The 19,426-nt window shown below is 27.6% G+C and overlaps 2 protein-coding genes across 4 annotated transcripts; one reads left to right on the top strand and one right to left on the bottom strand.

Moving 5' to 3' along the window:
- Positions 1-2,531: 2,531 nt before the first annotated feature.
- On the bottom strand, positions 2,532-6,550 carry LOC8283895 (CASP-like protein 5B2). The gene is made up of 3 exons (XM_002529827.4): positions 5,893-6,550; positions 3,911-4,043; positions 2,532-2,857 (listed from the first exon to the last, which is right to left on the bottom strand). Exons 1-3 carry the CDS (start codon positions 6,021-6,023, stop codon positions 2,657-2,659), a joined length of 465 nt encoding a protein of 154 aa, XP_002529873.1. The 5' UTR covers positions 6,024-6,550; the 3' UTR covers positions 2,532-2,656.
- A 5,559-nt stretch (positions 6,551-12,109) lies between these two features.
- Positions 12,110-14,791, top strand: LOC8283894 (NADPH-dependent aldo-keto reductase, chloroplastic). 3 transcript variants are annotated; one of them, XM_048370065.1, is made up of 8 exons: positions 12,110-12,312; positions 12,432-12,563; positions 12,655-12,708; positions 12,791-12,867; positions 12,991-13,078; positions 13,288-13,563; positions 13,780-14,028; positions 14,326-14,791. In XM_048370065.1, exons 2-8 carry the CDS (start codon positions 12,444-12,446, stop codon positions 14,410-14,412), a joined length of 951 nt encoding a protein of 316 aa, XP_048226022.1. In that variant the 5' UTR covers positions 12,110-12,312; positions 12,432-12,443; the 3' UTR covers positions 14,413-14,791. The 3 variants fall into 3 exon arrangements, with proteins under 3 accessions (XP_048226022.1, XP_002529872.3, XP_048226023.1); XM_002529826.4 differs by having other exon boundaries at positions 12,111-12,312; positions 12,658-12,708; XM_048370066.1 differs by lacking the exon at positions 12,110-12,312 and having other exon boundaries at positions 12,338-12,563; positions 12,658-12,708.
- The last annotated feature ends 4,635 nt before the right edge of the window (positions 14,792-19,426 follow it).

Genomic DNA, 19,426 nt, shown 5'->3' on the forward strand with positions numbered 1-19,426 from the left:
ATGAAACGCATAGAACGCAAATGGTCATGATAATGAAGACGGTGATGCCCATCGAATTCTGTTAAGAAAATAGACAATCTCCCCTATTTGCTTTTTGTATGAACCCATCACTAGAGTATTGTAAATTGTGATGGATATCTAATTGCTCAGGCCACAGAACCACAACACCATAACGCAGAGAGTTCAGCTCGAAAACCATGCTTCCATCCGTCAACCACCATGTGCAGCCGTGCACGACGGAGAGCCACATAGGGAAGAAATAGGATCTAGCCTTTTTAATTGAAGCAAGACATATTCCACTTTTCTTGCTTATTAGCCACACTGCTGACTACTACCAACGATCCCTTTTATTTTTAAAGAGTATTTTTTATTTATTTATATGTAAATATATAGAGTAGTATTTGTTTGAATTCAATAATTTATTTATATTTTTATTTTATTCAACAACTATTAATATTTTAATTTTCTCCTCTTTGCGCATAACATGGTTTAGTGCATGAAGATTTACGTTAGGAAGCTAGATTTTTTTAGTTCATGCTCTTTTTGTGTTTATATTTTATATTTTAGAGGCTATAAATAATACTTTTCTTTTAATATGTCCTATCTCTTTATTTTTTACCATTTTTATTGTTAATAATTTTTTATTATATTTTCTATTTTAATTTTATAATTTCAGTGTATTTTATATTTCTTTTGTTACAACACTAAATTTATTTTTTAGTAATTAATATTTTTATTATAAAATATCATATATTAAAATTAAATTTTATACATGTATAAAACTTTATTAACAAGTTAATAAAAAATCAAATCTAATCATATTTTAGTATATATTTATATTTTAAATTATATTATGTTTTACTTCATGAAATTTTAATTTTATTTATTTTTATAATTATATAATAATATTTTCAATTTTTAAAATTTAATAATAATAATAATAAAATATTAGAATTGATAATATTATATTTATAATTCTAAATTATAAAACTCAATCATAGGTTATGAACACAAATTCATCGATAAAAACTGTAAAAATCAATCATAAAACTACATGTATAATTGAGGTTCATATATAATAGTTCAGAAGTTCATAAAAAAAAAAATTAGGTTTATAGATTAAAAATAAAAAGCTCAAAATTTATAGACTATTGGTTCATCACAAATAGACCTGAAATTCATAAATTATAAAGTTTAGAAATTTATAATTTAAAAAATAAATTTATATATTAACTGATAAATTTACAATTCACAAATAATGAATCTACACCTAATATTTGATGAATCTATAAGCAATATTGAATAATTTTGTTATTTATAACTATATTTAACAGTAAAATTTCAATAAATCTACATCGTACTGCCAATGAACCTACAATTTATATTTAATGAATATACAACTTATCACATATGAACATGCATAAAAATACAATTCAATGTTGTATAAGAAATAAATATAATAAATTATCCCTAAAAGCCATTTAAAAAAATTATCCATAAAATGTCAAAATGTATAAGTAAAAGTTATACTAAAAACTTTTATGCAAAAAAAAGTTATTTATTTATTTTTCTATTATCAAAGTAATCATTTCCTTATTAATATTCATGATACTAAAATAATCATTAGAAAGATTAAACAAATACAAAAATTCAACTACGAATCTAATTCTTTTCTTAGAGAAATTAATTAGAAAAATTAAACAAATAAAAAACTCAACCATTAGAGTAAATTTTTTTCTCTTAGAAAATTAATATAAATATATTTTTAATAAATCAAATAAATAATTATCTCTTGCATATTGAAAAATCAAATCAAATAAAGATTACAAATAAATTAAAAAATAAGTAAAAGAAAATTACTTTAGTTTAATTGCAGATAACGTATATCTTTTTTTTTTTCTCAAAGTCATATTTCTCACTAAGAGTTAGGACCTAAGTGTTAATCCCATGAAACTAATGCGCTTTGAACTTAGGCGCATAAAACATCATGAACCTGCAGTTGAGGATATAATTTACTGTTCTTTCATAAATTGCAATATGGTGGTGGCTCACGAGGTAGCAAAAGGGGCACTAAATTTAGACGAGGTATTTTGATTCAAGAAGCACCTGCGTGTAAAATCTTATTTTATTAAATAACTCACTTTAATTTATATAAAGAAGTTTAAAGTTGAACTTATATAAAGAAGACTCCTTTACTGGCTAAGTAAAAGTGGAATGGAATTAAAAAGGAATGTCCCAACACCTTAAACCATATGGCCCCATCATGCATCTACAAGGCTTGAATATGAAATATGATTTTTCAAGAGAAAAGAAAGGAATGATGAATCTGAAGAGAGAGAAGCTAATCCACATACCTAATAATTATGTCACTATTATGACAAGGCACTAAGGTGGTAATTGCCCAAGAAGCCAGCTGATTTTTCCTCATTTATGGGTAATTGGCAAATGCAAGACAATCCAGGTCGACACTGAAACTTTGTAATTATCCCACAGCCAAAGATAATTATGTGCACATGCAATACTAATCGAAATAGAAAACAAACCTCGAAATTGCTTAATTAAAACTTCAAGAAGAAGGAAATAAGATTTACATGTGAACCGGAAGACACTTTCATTTGTGTATTCACTAACTTTGGAGCAAGGATACATGAGTCTCCTAAATAGAAGCTAGGATCCAGAACATCACATGGGAGGATATGCCAATAAGAAGCCAAGTAAGAAAAGCAAGAAGTATGGAAATCTCATACTTATTACATGGAAGATCTGATTCCAACTTGCAAAAGTTCAAGTCTCTCGCATACAGAACAACGACACCTGCTGACGAGCATGCAGCTGCTAGTGATAACATGGATGTCACCTGCACATTTTTCAAACAATTAGTTTTCATGCCAAGCACCATTTATAGTCATTATTACAACGCAGGAAATTCACAATTATGATTCCAAATTATACTCGGTGTCTAACTGAATTGCCAGTTCCTTTTAGCAAGTAAGCAATAGAACCAAACATTTCAAAGGAGAGACTAGATAGACAACTGAATAATTTAGTGCTCAACAGAAAATCCGAGTTCAACTTCCTTGCTTAAAAGAAAACTAAGATGCAGAGATGCACCAGTTGTAGCCAATAATTCAGCTTTCATGTGCATGGCCAAGGTAGCCCATATCCCACCCTGGCCTCACACATTTCAAGTTGAAGAATATTCCAGTGAATCATCATGGCAGCTCTAAGATTTCTAAATTTTAGTTTTCATTAGCTAAAAACTCCTTCTACAGAGAAATTCAACAGCATAACCAATAAGATCACAAAATACTAAAGCACTAGGAAATAATGAATCTACACAGAAGCATAAAGGAGATAATAATATCCAATGGAAACCCCTACAGCCATGAAGAGAACTAAAAAAAGGAACCAAGCATCAACTTCATATTTGTCTATGATTACAATGAGCTTCTTAAGATCAAGGTTGCGTAAAACACCAATTCAAAAATGCACTAGGAAATAATGAAGATCACAAAATACAAAAGCACTAGGAAATAATGAATCTACATAGAAAGTTAAAGGAGATAATAATATCCAATGGAAACCCCTACAGCCAAGAACTAAGAAAAATGAACCAATCTTGCTCCAGCTTCATATGTCTATGACTACAATAAGCTTCTTCAGATAAAAGTTGCATAAAAGACAGAAAATTTGAAACTGCATGCTACATATCATCCTTTGTGGGCACGATTTTATGCCTTATTGTGTTAAAACCAGTCTATGGGGCAAGAATTTGCCACATTTGTGGACATCATTAACAGAGAAAACAGTATAATGATAGCTGCCATACAAGTATGATGACCACTGTAACTTATCATATGCATATATTTATGTACAAGTATCAGATAATATGAGGATAACAGAATAATACCCAATCGCCTACAACAAACAGGCTCACAAGGACAGGGTTTTGAAGGTCTCTCTTTCTCCTCAAAGCGTAAACATCAAGACAAGCAAGTCCAAAGCTCCACAGAACTTGAAGGCCCATTGATGCAATTAAATAGCTGAACCCAAGGGCCATAGTTCACGATAAAAAGAAAAATTATCAATTATTTATTCTTTAAGGTAAACAGGGAGGGGGGACGGCGGAAAACATATGCCAAAAAAGAGATGAACATAATAGTCATTATCAGTTTCATTTGACTAGAAAGTGATGGTTAAGAGCTGCACTTGTTAATAAACCAATCAATAATGATATAATAAAACATGATTTATGTGATTCTAAAAATAACAGATAATAATCAAAAAATAATGCATTTAGCAATGATTGACAAAATGTTTCACACTAATGAGTAGAGAAGCAAAGTAAGAGCCCTTCTCTATTCTGGTTTTAGGCAGTCAATCCGGAACAACAGAGATGGATCCTATCTTGATTTAAAGACAACAAAAAGAAAAGGAGCTTCAGCATCCCTGAATAATATGATATATGTTACATACTCAATACAACTGCTGTGAAGGAAAAAGAATTCAAACAGTTTTATGATGAGAGAAGAAAGGATCATGCTGCAATCTAGTAAAAGAAAATTTATTCCCAATCAAATGAGCTCAAGCTACTAGAGTAGCTTGACGAGCTTAGCTCAAGCTCCACAATACTGGACTCAACAGGCTCACCAGCTTAATCAAGTTTTTATTATTTCACTAATTTACTCTTTGTATACTAATTTAACGGAACCAAGTTGAGCTTGAGCATATCGTTGAATCAAGTTTGAGCTAAAAAATAGGCTAAGCAAGTTTGAACTTTTATTATTTTACTCTGTCTATAGAGTAATCTGAGTCGAGCTCGAATATATCAAGTGTACCATTGAGTGGATTTCGAACTCAAAACATGAGACTCAATCAAGTTTGAGTCGAGTTTTGAGCTTTGAGTCGAGTTCGAGCCTAGCAGTGTTTTGACTCGATTTAGCTCGGTTACACCCCTAAACTCATTTACCATTTGGTTTTAAAAGACGCTACATTCCATCCAAAACGAATAGAAGCTGCAAAAAATGAAAATTACACCTTGTCATGAGTAAAACATCAAGTTTAAGACATTCAGTATGTTGTAAGAATGCAAAAATTTGGACAATGAACTCCAATAATGTTACACCATAAGCAAGGACCTATTATTTCAGTGGAGTGAGGAAAGTAATTGGTTAAACTTTTATTCAAGAAATTGTAGCCCACTCCCAGTCCCAAGACTTGCAATTACAATTACAAAAAGGTCATAGAGACTAGGTGCTGTTTTTCGCAAACAAACAAAAAAAAAAAGGTCAGACAATGGTATCATCACATGAGTTTCACCATATATATATATCACAAACAAATGTTACATAATAACATGCCTCTTATGTTGTGTACTAAAAATGGAACGAAATGATCTTGTTTTGTTCCTCAGTTGAAAAGAGATGTCTTGAGCAATCGGAGAAGCACTTTGATAAACAGATTTAATATGACCTCACTGTTTTAATATCTTGATGTTGTAATGCCACATTTCTAATAAAATGTTGAGAATTATAAAAGGGTTTATTCATCAGTTATTAACAGTCCTCAACAGTTCAAGTTCAGCATAAGTATGGAAAATCAGCATTTGATATACTTGCGTTCATAAAATAGGCCAAGATTAAAATGGTGAGAGAAATATCAATCCTCTGCCTAATAATTCAAAATATAAACCGGTTCTTAATGCATTTGAATACACATGGTAAAAATGACCTAAATTGTCTTATCGATTGGCATTTTGCAAGACTTTATAATCTCTATATGAATCCATGTCTGTATTGCATATCACATCAAATCAGAACTGACAAATCACAAATTTTGATGGTAAGCACAAAAGAGCAGACCCAAAAAGAAAAAAAAAAAAAAGGAAAATACCAGAAAGCAGTGTAGCTAGAGAAGCCACGAGCAGAGGCCATAATTGAAATAGAAGCAGCAGCAAGTGCACATTGGCCTATTCTCAGTACTAGTCCACTCACCGTCCCTGGACTCCCTATCAACTCCTTCATTTACTCTTCTCTATAATGATCAAAGGTTCCTCCTCTTCATCAAATAATAATTTTATTGTGAAGAAGAAAATAAAACCCTCGTTTCAATTTGTCTCCATTAGCTGCAAGTCTTTGTTAAATTACATTTGTTCCATTTGCAGAATATACTTTATCTAAGAAAAGTGGAGTACTGATATTAGTACAAGGTCTTTCAGAGTTCAGGTTAGTTAGGGTTTTGATCTTGAAGGTGAAATTTGCGCATATTTATTTTCGTTCCAAAATGGAATTGGGAACCAGATTTTATTGTATTGTCGATTAAATTGATTTTTTGTTTTGTTAAGTTGCTTTGGACTCTGGATATGGGAGCTCTTTAATTCTGACAGTCCTGCGTGGATTTTCGTGACCTTTTTCTTTTTCTTTTCACTTTTCAGTTTCATATTTTATTATTAAGTACAAGTTCCAATTCCCATAGGGTTTTATTAGAACAATTTCGATTGTTCAGTGCTTACTACTTGAAAGCCCATCGGGCCTAGATATATTTATGGATCCAGATATCCATTCAGACCCGTTCTAAAAAATTAGATTTGAAAACCGGTTATTAATATTTGAATAGTATTAGTGGATATATATTTCTTCACACTTAAAAAAGATTTCGTTTCAAATAATTAAGAAGCAGATTATGTTCACATTAAAACCTCGTGAATAAATTTGAAATTTTAACAGATGATGTTTGAAAAGAAATATGTTGATTTTTAAACTTAATTAAAGTCAGAAATTTAAGATAATTTTGTCATTTTTTTCTTTCATCTTTTACATTTTTATTTAATTCATATACACTCTCATTTTATATTTATTTTGTTAATAATTTTATTTTTCAGTTCTTTTTTTCCTAGTTTCAGAGGATTCAGTCCTATTCTGTTTTTCTATTCAATTTATTAAATTCCTTTTAAAGAATAATAAAATTCTTGTGAATTAAATACGAAGAAATATGTAATTAATATTTATCCTTCTTTTGTTATATATATTTCTTCCTTTAATACATATGTGTATTCTAGTTTTACATATTTTAAATTATATTTTTATACTAACAATTTACTTGTGCTCATGTATAATTATTGATAATCTTGTGATTTGAACTTTTAGTTTAAAGTATTTTATTTCACTTATAAATATATTATATTATAAGAAAATAATTGTATTTAGCTATATATTACTTTAATAAGTATTTAATGTACCATTTTATTTTAATAATTTTAAAATTTAATGGTCATAAAAAATAACAAAAAATAATAGATATATAGTAAATTAGTGGCATTATATAACTATTAATTCTTTAATTATATTTAGCTATTATTTTATTTTAATAAATATTTAATTATATCATCTTATTTTATTAATATTTAATATTAGAATACATTTGATATTATTATGTTATCTTATTAGTATTTAATGTCATAATTATCATATAACTACATCAAAGTCATATTTTTTATTGAAATTCTACATGATGTGATTTTATAAAGTATTACCAAGTGGAACATCATAAGAAAACTTGACCTATTATTATTATTATTATTATTATTATTATAAAAGTTAATTAAACCCAATTATTACCATTGTCAAAGCATCCTTAACAAACTTCTAAGTCATACTATATTGCAAAAAATAAGCTTTTAAAAAACTCTTTAATTCATTATTATTTCCTGAAATAATTTAACAATCGCATTTTTTAAAAAAATTCAAAGAAAAAGAAAGTGGCTCTTAGTATATTATATTATTTATTTTTTTTAAGTTTTTTTAACTTTTTCTTTAATCATATTTTTTAAAAAGAAAAAAAAATGACGAGAGGGGGAAGAAAATATCAATGAAAGGTATTTTTCACCCATTTGAAAGATAGAGAGAAAAAATATTGAGATAAAAATAAGTCTCTTGGACTCACCACTTTTGGAGAGAAAATGAGGAGAAACTCATATGATTTATACTAACTTCCAAAATTAACCTTATTTACATATAAATTTCACCTTTCTAACTCCTCTTTTAAAGTAAGATTACATGACAAATGGTGAAAAAGTCTTTTTAAGAGATATATATAACTTCCTCTCTTTTGCTTTCACATTTTTTAAGCAAGTAAAACTACATATTCACTCCCTTACTTTTCTTTTATTTCCAAACAATTCAAAAGAAAATAAATGTTCTCTTCTATAAATTTCTCCAATCTCATTTTCTCTCCCTCCCTTTTTCTCTCATTACCTTATTTTTCCAAAATAACAATAATAGTCACTTTTTTTTTCTTCCTCATTTCTCTTTCATTTTATTTTATTAATAAAAAAATCAACTGGAGAATAAAATAAATAATATTGTTGAAATATGCACATATTTTAAAACAAATTAAAATAGAGAGTTAATTATTTATAATTTAATATTGAGACATATAAGGAGTATTGCTGGGATGTTACATGTATGTATTCCAACCATACTTTTATTTTACTCCCTAGTTAATTTTTTATTAATAAAGTAAAAGGAGAAAAAAAAATGTGACTCTTAAAGAAAAAAAAGAGTAAAAGAGGTAAATAATAAAATATATTCAACAGTTACTTAAGAGCTACTTTCTTTCTTCTTAAATTTAAGAAGAGAGAACGTGGCTCTTAAATTATTTTAGAAAATGATGATGAAGTAGGTAGTCTTTTAAAAATTTAATTTTTGCATATACTCTTTATAATAGAGAATGAACGTAATTTAAGAACTTGCTCTTAATACTAGAACCCACATAAAGTGTTACTTCTCGATGATGCTACATAGTTAGTTCTCATCCTTCAGAGACTACGAGTGTAATAGGAGCATCCGTCGATAAAAGGATCACCCTAAGATGATCATCTCATGACAATCAAGTAATGACAATTAAGTAATGACACATAGTTGTATTATAATTCTATATTTTCTTAAAATAAAATTAATAATTAAAAATAATATTATCCAATCCTAATATGCTAATAATAAAAAATTTAAAATAATCAAATCCCTAAAAAAATAATTATTCATTACTGGTTGTTTGCTTTCCATCGCACCGTGCCCATATTACTCTTCTGCCACCGTACCAAAGTTTGAAAGCTGGTGCCACTATCCCTTCTGAATTTGTTGCTCATCTCTTCTCAATATGTTGATCATTGTCGAAGGCAAAGGTGAGGGGTGGCAAATGTGGAGTTCTTGTTCATCTATGGTGAAGCCGATGTTGGCAAGGCTAGATAAGGCGAAGCTACTGGCGAAAGTGGAGCTGCTTGGGAGGTTGACGAAGACAGAGCTCAATGATGATAATCAATGGTGGCAAGATATCATATAATAAACATGTTTCGTCTGTCAACAACGGCGCTGAGCAACGATAGAGAAGACGAAATATTCACCGATCTTATTATTTTCTTTTGTAAGTTCTTAATTGATTTTTTTAGTTAGAAATTTTAGTATTTTCCATTTTTTGAGAAAATAGTAAAAGAGAATACGTGTGCCATTACATTATTGGTGCAAATTAATTAGACCCTACCATTAATTGAGATATTAAAAAGAGTTAATATTCATGTTTAATGGTAAGGTTTATAGAATTTAATGAGTTAGAACTTTCATTTCAATCAAACACATAAATTTGAAATTTGAAATAGAAAACACAATGTAAAAAAATGGTATATAATATTTAGTATTTTTTTTCTAGATATTCTAATAATTAATAAATATTGTTCAAACCTTTTAATTATTGAATAACAAAATTATTTAATTATCCAATGAAAAATAAAGTTGGTTTCTTAATAATTAATTGATTAATAGATTTATTGATTTATTGATTTATCAATATTAAGAATATAAAGAGTTCGAATGTAACTAATGTGAAAAAAAATTAATAATTAGACAATAACGTAGTAAAAAAAAATTAATTGAAGTAATAATAAATTTATGAATAAATAATACTATTCAGTCATTGTTAGATACTAATGGTCCATTTGGTTCACTGATTCATAATTCTTAGAATTAGACTTAATTATATGATGTCTTAAACTTAGTACTCGTAAGTATACGAACCGAATGATACTACGAGCAAATTCACCACGATGTCGATCTCACAAGGACCAGTAGAGTATATACTATAAAGATCAACTATCACACAAAAATACCTAAAAATAAATCTAAACACTCTAAACTAATGTTTTGAGAATAATTTTAAGATCTATAAAAGAAATTAAATAAATTTAGAAAATAAATATGCAAATGAAATTTTTAATGTAAACTATATGATAAAATAACATTTAGTCTAGCTTATGTTTAGTAATCCCTTTATTCTCCTTTAAGTCCAAATTTAATGAATGAGATGGTGACGTCTTTTTTTCTAAATCACTTAAGCTAATGATACAACCTAAGTTTCTTATACCAACATAGACTAAAGTAAAGATGGTGTTTTTAATACTTTTGGCCTAAAGATTTTCATAAAAAAATTATTACTATTAAATTGATATGATGGTCAATCAATAATAATATATAAAACTAATACAAGTATGAAGGTAAAAAAAATCATCCATTAAACTTATAATATATAAGGTTCATCCATAAGTAAAAAAAATCAACCTAAACACTTATGAAATTTAGCCTGACATATTTAATCCAACGGTCATTATAATTAAATAGAAAGACATAAGAAGTATAAAATAGAAAATTAAACCTCCCTCAAGATCTAGAAGTTCTTTCACGGGATGAAGAAGATTGATCCTCACTCTCCACGTCCTGAAAATTTCTATGATCTTTGGAAGAATAATGCAAAACTAACTAAGTGTTATAGAATATGAACTCTAGAGTATTCGCCGAGAGAAGAATGATAGATCGATGTCCTTTGTTTTAACTCATCTCCACCACTTGTAGAAATTTCTTTTTGCAGAGTCTTTTTCTAAGCACAACACCGCTATAGTTATCCTCTTAATTATCCTAAGAAAATAAACAACTTAAAAATAATTATCCTTAATTACATCATAACTAATTGATTTTTCTTTTATGGGCCTTGATAAATTCGGCTAGGCCTGCAATATTAGTAGTCCACGTGTCTTTATTTCGAGCATTTTACAGCCGTAATCCAATTAAAGCTCATTTATATATTTTTGGCTCATATTTATCCTCTTTGGCTATTATCACTTGAAATTAGACAATAAGACTAAAGGTAGGTAATAAGCTCATATTTCTACATATTATGTATATAAAATATACTAATAAATCACTAAAATATCTTAATTATATATATATGATTAATTAATCCTATTTTTGTAATCCTATGTTTTGTAGGATTATTTAACTAGATAAGTAAACTTATATAGTAATCAAATTATTGAAATACTATTTGCTTTATTTATATAATTTGTATTTATTAATTTTTCTCTTTTTCTTTTAAAACGTCTTCTAAGTTTATTCGTATAGTCTACATCAATTTTTGATATGAACTACTATTTTTTACTTTAGGGTATAAACTGATATAAGCATAGGTAATTATAAAATAAATTAAAAATTAAGATCATTTTAGATAAATAAAATAAATTAAAAATTAAGATCATTTTAGATAAATAAAATAAAAACTGAAGGCGGTCTTAGAGACCAGAATCTTATCCCACTAGATATAGCTTACTTAAAACATGGCGAATTTGGTTCTAGATAAGACTTATCTCATAAATTAATTAAATTAATGGAATTATTAATCCCAACTTTTATGTTATGTATCAAAAATAGTATTAGTTAGTAATACCATGGGAGTAATGAAATGTACCAAACGGACAGTAATAGACATGTACAAAGAAAATATGAATAAAAGAATATATTCTTCTTTTTAAGAATGAAATGGTAGACCGCATAGATGAGCCAGGCCGAGCTAAGAGGAAAACTAAAAAATCTGAATCCGGTCCGGGTGGTAATTTCGAACCGGTATATACACTAAACATTAGTTATCAAAGGAAAAATAGAAAAATTATCAACTCGGTGCACACAAAGTTTTCCATGTGTACAAAAAATTGTGCCCTATACTTAGCAGGTGCAAAAGTTTAAGTTGTATTCCTCCTCTTCTCTTTTATATAGTAATGAAGAAAGAAAAGATATATGATTATGCGGCCCAAATCAGGTAAGCCAATCACTTGTTGCCAATTGCCAAAAGCGTAGAGCAGCGCCGGTCAAAAAGGACGTCGAGAAAGAGTTTTCGAGTTAAAGCTGGCGCTACGTAACTGAATAGATCAGGCAATCGTCACATTTTCAAGACTCTTCAAACAGAAACAGATCCCGCCCTATAAGATTCCAGACGGTGCGCACATTTCTCTTTTATATTTTTATCGTGTTATTGTTTAAGATCCGTTACAAGTTTTACTTCTGGCGTTCTTGCTATAAATTTTGAAGTCTGTGCGACTGTTTCTCATTTTTAAGACCACAAAGAAAATGGCGAAAGCAATTAGATTCTTTGAGTTGAACACAGGAGCCAAGATACCTTTTGTTGGGCTTGGCACTTGGCAGGCTGAACCTGGTGTTGTTGGTCAGGCTGTTAGTACTGCCATTAAGGTAGTCGTCGTTAAGAGTTTTTGGAATCGTAAGCCCATTAACATGAACGAATATTTATGTTTCTGATTTTGGGTTTTTGGATTTTAATAAGCAGGCTGGATATAGACACATTGATTGTGCTTCAGTTTATGGCAACGAGAAGGAGGTCATTCTTTTTATCATTCTTTCTTCTTTTCAAATTTATATTTCCATTTTACCGTATTTTAATACAGTTTTGGGTTCTGTAGATTGGCAGCTCGTTGAAGAAACTGTTTGCTGATGGGGTAGTGAAACGTGAGGATTTGTGGGTCACCTCCAAACTTTGGTAAGTTCTAATATGTTCTGTTCTAATTCTTTAATTCAGATTAATCAAAGACATGATAAAATGTTAATTTCGGTGTTGAATTTTGTAGTGGGTATGTGTAACAGAATGTATAATGAACTGCAGGTGCACTGATCATGCTCCGGAAGATGTCCCCCAGGCATTGGACAGAACTTTGCGGGAATTGCAACTTGATTATGTAGACTTATATCTGGTAGGTTAATCAAAATTAACATCTAAGCCTTATGGTTTGCTTCATAAGCCCTTGTAAGTTATAGTCATTGTTTTTCAGACTTCTGAATTTGAATGAAATTTCTTTGTATTACTTTTAGCTGGAATATAAGGTCTTTTTTAACATGCTTTAACTATGACTATAAGAAATGGGATTTTGAGAGCTAAATCTGCATTCTTTTTTCGGGGAAGATCCACTGGCCGGTCAGCATGAAGAAGGCTTCAGTTGGATTTAAGGCTGAGAATCTGACACGCCCTGACATTCCCAGCACATGGAGGGCAATGGAAGCACTGTATGATTCTGGCAAGGCTAGAGCTATTGGAGTTAGTAATTTCAGTGCAAAGAAGCTAGAAGATCTGCTAGCAGTTGCTCGTGTTCCTCCTGCTGTTGACCAAGTGGAGTGTCACCCTGTATGGCAGCAGCAAAAGCTTCATGAATTTTGTAAATCCAAGGGAATTCACTTATCTGTGAGTATCCAAAACAGGGATGGTTTCTTGGGTTTTTTGAATATTTTGAGTGGCTTCCGTTAAAAACTAGCTCCCTTAAGATGAGTGATGCTGCATTAATTGAAAATTCTGCAAGACCCTTTTCAGAAAGATAATTAATTTCATTATCTAATGGCTCTTTGAAGGACTAATTTAATAATTATTTAAAGAACATTTGTGGTGGTCTACTTTTTCCAGGGTTATTCGCCACTAGGTTCCCCAGGAACAGGAAGTATAAAGACTCAGGTTCTCAAGAATCCAATTCTTAATATGGCTGCTGAGAAATTAGGCAAGTCTCCTGCACAAGTGGCTCTCCGATGGGGACTGCAAATGGGTCACAGTGTACTTCCTAAGAGCACAAATGAAACAAGGATCAAGGAGAACTTTGATGTTTTTGACTGGTCTATACCCGAAGACTCGTTTGCCAAGTTATCTGAAATTGAGCAGGCAAGTAGCAGTGGAGCTTCTCTCAGAAACCTATTTCTATTTTGATATATGAACGAAAAAAGATAGAAAAAGAAAAAAAAAACACCTTTAAAAATGACTTTGACAGCATGTTTGATTGCTTCACAAATTGTTACATTCTCTAGGACAGTATGGTAAATGAAGAACTTAGTCTTGTAGTAAAAATGCGCTTAGACCCAACTGTTGCCTGATTTGACTAACTGAAATGGTCCTTAAATGCAAAGTGTGTGCGTGTTTGGATTCTGTTTGGGTGATTGACATTATGGTTTAATCATACAGGTGAGGCTAATCAGGGGCACTGCTTTTGTTCATGAGACTTATGGCTTCTACAAGACAGTGGAAGAACTTTGGGATGGTGAGCTGTGAGGGCATATACTATCGAATTTCAATTATTAGTCCTGCTTCCAATGTGCTACTGCAGTAAATAAGACTGATAGATATAAGCACAGGAATTTAGGATATAAACCATTAGTTGAGATTTACCAAATGCTTATTTTGAAATGTGCACACTGATGTATGACAAGTTTTTGTCTGCAATTGCTGCGAGTTACAGTGAACAATGAGAAATGAGAAAAAACCCCTTTTAAAAATGGGATGATCTATATATCTAAATAAGCTGCAATTGGTTTATGGTACTCAGACTGGTTGTACAAACCATAAGCTAATTGTTGGCGCTGAGTTTTGAGAAAGGTTGTATTGTATGTGTCTTAAGGCTAAGAATCAATGAATCTGATTTATTCACTAATGATTCTGCATTCACGCAAGTTTTATTTAAATTAAAAGGATTGATCAAAATTCTCTAAATTTGAATTTTATTATCATTAGTCCTTTGAGAATTATGGATTATTTTTCTTTCAATACCTATGAGAAGATTAAAAAAACTAATAAGTTCAATATACAAAAAAGCAATTGAGGAAATTATACGGATAGACTTGATTTTTGCTTGTTTTACTTTTATACGGTGTGTTTTGGGAAGTTACGTTTTTGCTAATCTCTTTTCTCTTTTTTACACTAATCTGGTCTTGTATTTTTTATTTTTACTTTTTACCTTTTTTTACTTTATTTTTCAGATTCCTTATCCCGATATTTTGTTATTTCTTTCATTTTCTTCAATTTACTTTTAATTTCTTGTATATCTAAGCTCTTCAACAATGAAAATGAAAAAGACAACTATTGTTGTTGCTGATGATTTAAAGAAAATATCAATATCATGCCTTTAAGTACCCAGCTGGTTTAATATTTGATTTCTTTATTATTTATAACAGTTTTTTCAAAATTTATTGTACTTTTTTTATTTTATTATTGCTTCTAATATTACAGTAGAGAGAGAAAAAAATAAAAAGAGAGAAAAAAAAAGTATATGTGTAGTTTTAATGTTGAGAAATTAAAAAAGTAAGGTGAGAATATTAAATAAACGAATGGAAGAAGGAAATTAAAAAAAATCTTGGTTGTTACCTGCGGATATTGAAATCTGAAATCCATTCATGCTGTTTATTATTATTATTTTTTTACTTTATTGGTATTGTTTTAGTTTTAATTATTATAATGATAAAAGTAGTAGATAGTCATTATCTACTTGTAATATACTCGTAGTATACTATATACTATTAACTGTATTTTTTATATTTAAAAATTATTGTTTAGTCAACTCTAAAAATTAGTTAGAGACTTAGGAAAAAAAGTTTAATTTTTTTCTATTTATGTGATATGATCTTGTTAGATCATATTAATTAAAATTTTAAATTTTAAATAATTTAAATATAAAATCTTGTTAAATTCTTTTTATCGAGATTTTCAAAAAATAAAACTTGTAGCTTTTCTAAGTTCTTTTTGTGTTTTATTAATTTTACAAATGTACTATCTTTTTATGAAGAAAGACATGATGTATGTATGGTTTTTAAAGAACAAACTTATAAATATCGAAAAAGGCTTACCAGAGTTGAGGAGGTCGATAAGTCAAAAAAAAAAAAATTAAAAAAAAACTTGATGTAATTATCATGTGGTGTTTCTGTCAATGTATTGTACATGATGGATAAATAGTTTTGTGGTAATATTAATAGGTTTAGTAATATGATTGTTGAATTTAATACTAAGTAGGTATCATTTATTTTTGATATATTTTATGGTTTAATTATTTTATTTACTTGAATTTGTTAGAAACTATTTTAACTTGATTTTTGTCATTATTATTCATTATGGTGAAGAAATATAAATAGTATATCCATATTCAAATATCAAAAAATATAAAAGATCATTTTAAAAATCTGAAGGGAGAAAACTCAATAAGATTCATAATATTATATATTTAAAATAAACTTGTTATATACTTAGTATATATTTTCAATTGTATATTTTAAAACTTATTTTATATATTTTAGAAGATAACTTTTCTATATAATATATAAATGATATATTTCTTTTATATATCTATATCATATAATAGTAAATATACAAAAAATTTACAAAAAAAATATCAAACGCACTATATAAGCACAAATTTACTAAATTTAGAATATATATTTATGAAATATCTATATATATTTATTATATACCTGTAATATACTCATGATATACTTTATACTTCATATATATATTTATCCATTTTTTTAATATTTTAAATTTTTTTATTTTTTTAAAATTAATTTAAAAATTTCTTCAAGCATTTAAATTCATTTAGTACAATCTGATAACATTAATGCAATAAATTTATAAATTTTAATTAATTATGAAATTGTTATAAATATTTGTTATATATTTATATTATACTCACAATACACTGAAAACTATTACATTTTTTTTCTCATATTTTTAATGTTTCCTTTTTATATAATTTTTAATTTGAGCATAAATTATATTTTTATAATAATTAAATATTTTAATAACTTAATCACTTTTTATTTACATTTTATTATATTTAAGGAATAGTTATAATTTTTCTATTTTTAATTCAATTTTTAATTTTTATGTTTTTATTTTATAATTTATTTAGAACTTAAATGGAGACTTAGATAATATTTTGATTGTTACTTATGGGCATTAAGACATGAACTTCTTCGTGTCATATGCTTTCTTTTTTATTTTTTACTTTATTGTTGTTGTTTTGATTTTAGTTATTATAATAATAACGATAATAAATACTCATTATACACTCATAATATATTCGGAGTATATTATATACTGTTAATTGCATTTATTTTGTGATTTTCGGTCTTATTTTTTTATTTGTTTATATGTTAATTCATGCATAAAACAACTACAATTTTAGATTCTAAAGATGCAAGATGCAAATCTTGTTAGATTTTTTTTAATTGGATCTTCAGAAAATGAAACTTATAATTTTTTTTTAATTTCTTTTGCATTTTATTAGTTTTATAAACACATGATTTTTTTTTTATAGGAAAACATAATGTGTAATTATGGTTTTTAAACAAGCTGATGAACATCAAAAGAGGCTTTTAATTATATTGTTTTCTCAGTATACTCGAAATAAAATTGGTGTAAAATATATATTCATAACAAATTCAGAATATATTATCTACTATTAACCATGAGATTTGAAAAGTTGTTATTCTTCAATATGAGAATGCATGTTATATCAAAGTTTATATATTTCATATTTTCTTACCAATATCTATTCTGATGAAGAAAAATAAATATTGTGTCCATGTTTAAATAAAAATATAATTCTACAATCTAAATGGAGAAGTTTCAGTAAGAATTAAAATATTATATACATGAAATAAATTTATTATATACTTAATATATACTATTTAATGTATTTATTCGGGTCAATAATGATAATACCAAAAAAAAAATATTTAGTTCTCTCTATACAAATATTTTATCAAACATCTAAACTACAATATCTGATTAAAAAAACTAATTACACTTCAATATGATTTTTTATCTAAAAAAAGAAATCAAAATATAAAAACTAAAGCGAAAAAATATATATAATTATGTTTCTTTATTTACAAGAAAATCTCTATCAATGCCTCAAGCAATTCTTAACAACAACAAAACAAAATAGTTCAATTTAGATTCTTTCAAATCAATTCAAACTCAAGTTACTTTAGCTACTTTATTGTTCTCTTCTTTTGTTCTTTAAAATAAAAAATATCTTTACCCATTAAAATCTATCTTGCATCACCATAAATCAAAATCCAATATTCAAATATAACAAAATAATACAGCAAATAAGAAAAATCTTAGAGTGAGGACAATAAGAAATGACAATGGCGATGACATTTCGTAAACTCTATTATTCTATTGACATGTCTATTCATCCTCTTTTCAATGCTACTTTTTTTATTATATAGTTATTTTTTTTCTTTTTATTGTTGCATCTTTTTTTAATCTCCTTTTTTCATTATAATAATTATAATTTTCTTTTTCTTTTCACAATCTACTTTACAAAATAAAATTGTGTATGAGAAAGTGAAAGAGAGAGGAGAAGGGAAAGACTCTAGAAGAAGATATGTGATTTTTCAGTTTTAGATATAAAAGTAATTTTGGTTTTAAAGTGATATTATAAAAATTTGGAAGTAAGAATATAAAAGTTAGTAGGCCAAATATTTTAGGCATTCGTATAAAAATCCATAGTAATTTCTTTTATATCGCACGCACACATATATATTTATGCTTCTGAATTATAATGAGTCAATTTAATATTCTAATTTTCAAAGTAACTTAAAACACATAATTTTTTTATATATAATTTTAAACTTTCTTATATATATCTTTATTTGTAACATCTAGAAATAATGTACAGAGGAGTTCAAATATTATAAACAAATAAATATTTATATGGTTAAATTGAAAGTTAAAGGTGTTTAGATATTAAAAGAGTATAATTCAGATATCTATTTAAGTTAAATTGAAAATAAAATGTTAAATTGACTAATTGATACAAATGAAAAAACATGAATATATATTTATGTTGTACCTTTTTATAATATAGAACACACACAAAATATGCACATAGAGAAAAAAGAGACACATACACACCTCAAAGTTGCGCTAACCTTTGTATATTCGGCATACACACTCTATATGAGGGGTGTTTATGGTTTAGTTTGGTCGGTTTAGAGTAGATATTCTTTAACCAAATCAATAAGGTCAGTTTTTAACTTTAACCCTTAAATAAACCAAGTAACACTAAAATATATCCAAATCAAAACTATTTGAACTTGGTTTGGATAGTCAGTTGGTCGGTTTAATAAAAATAATAAATATATAAATTAAGAAATTTTAAAGAATCATATAAATTTTATAAATATTAAAATAAAATCATATTATCGAATCATAAATCAATCTTAGTAATGCTATAAAAAAAATACAAATTTTGAGTTATGTACTTGAAATTTTTAACATAAACAGC

Source organism: Ricinus communis, chromosome 10 (assembly GCF_019578655.1).
Source record: "Ricinus communis isolate WT05 ecotype wild-type chromosome 10, ASM1957865v1, whole genome shotgun sequence".
Classification (NCBI taxonomy): domain Eukaryota; kingdom Viridiplantae; phylum Streptophyta; class Magnoliopsida; order Malpighiales; family Euphorbiaceae; genus Ricinus; species Ricinus communis.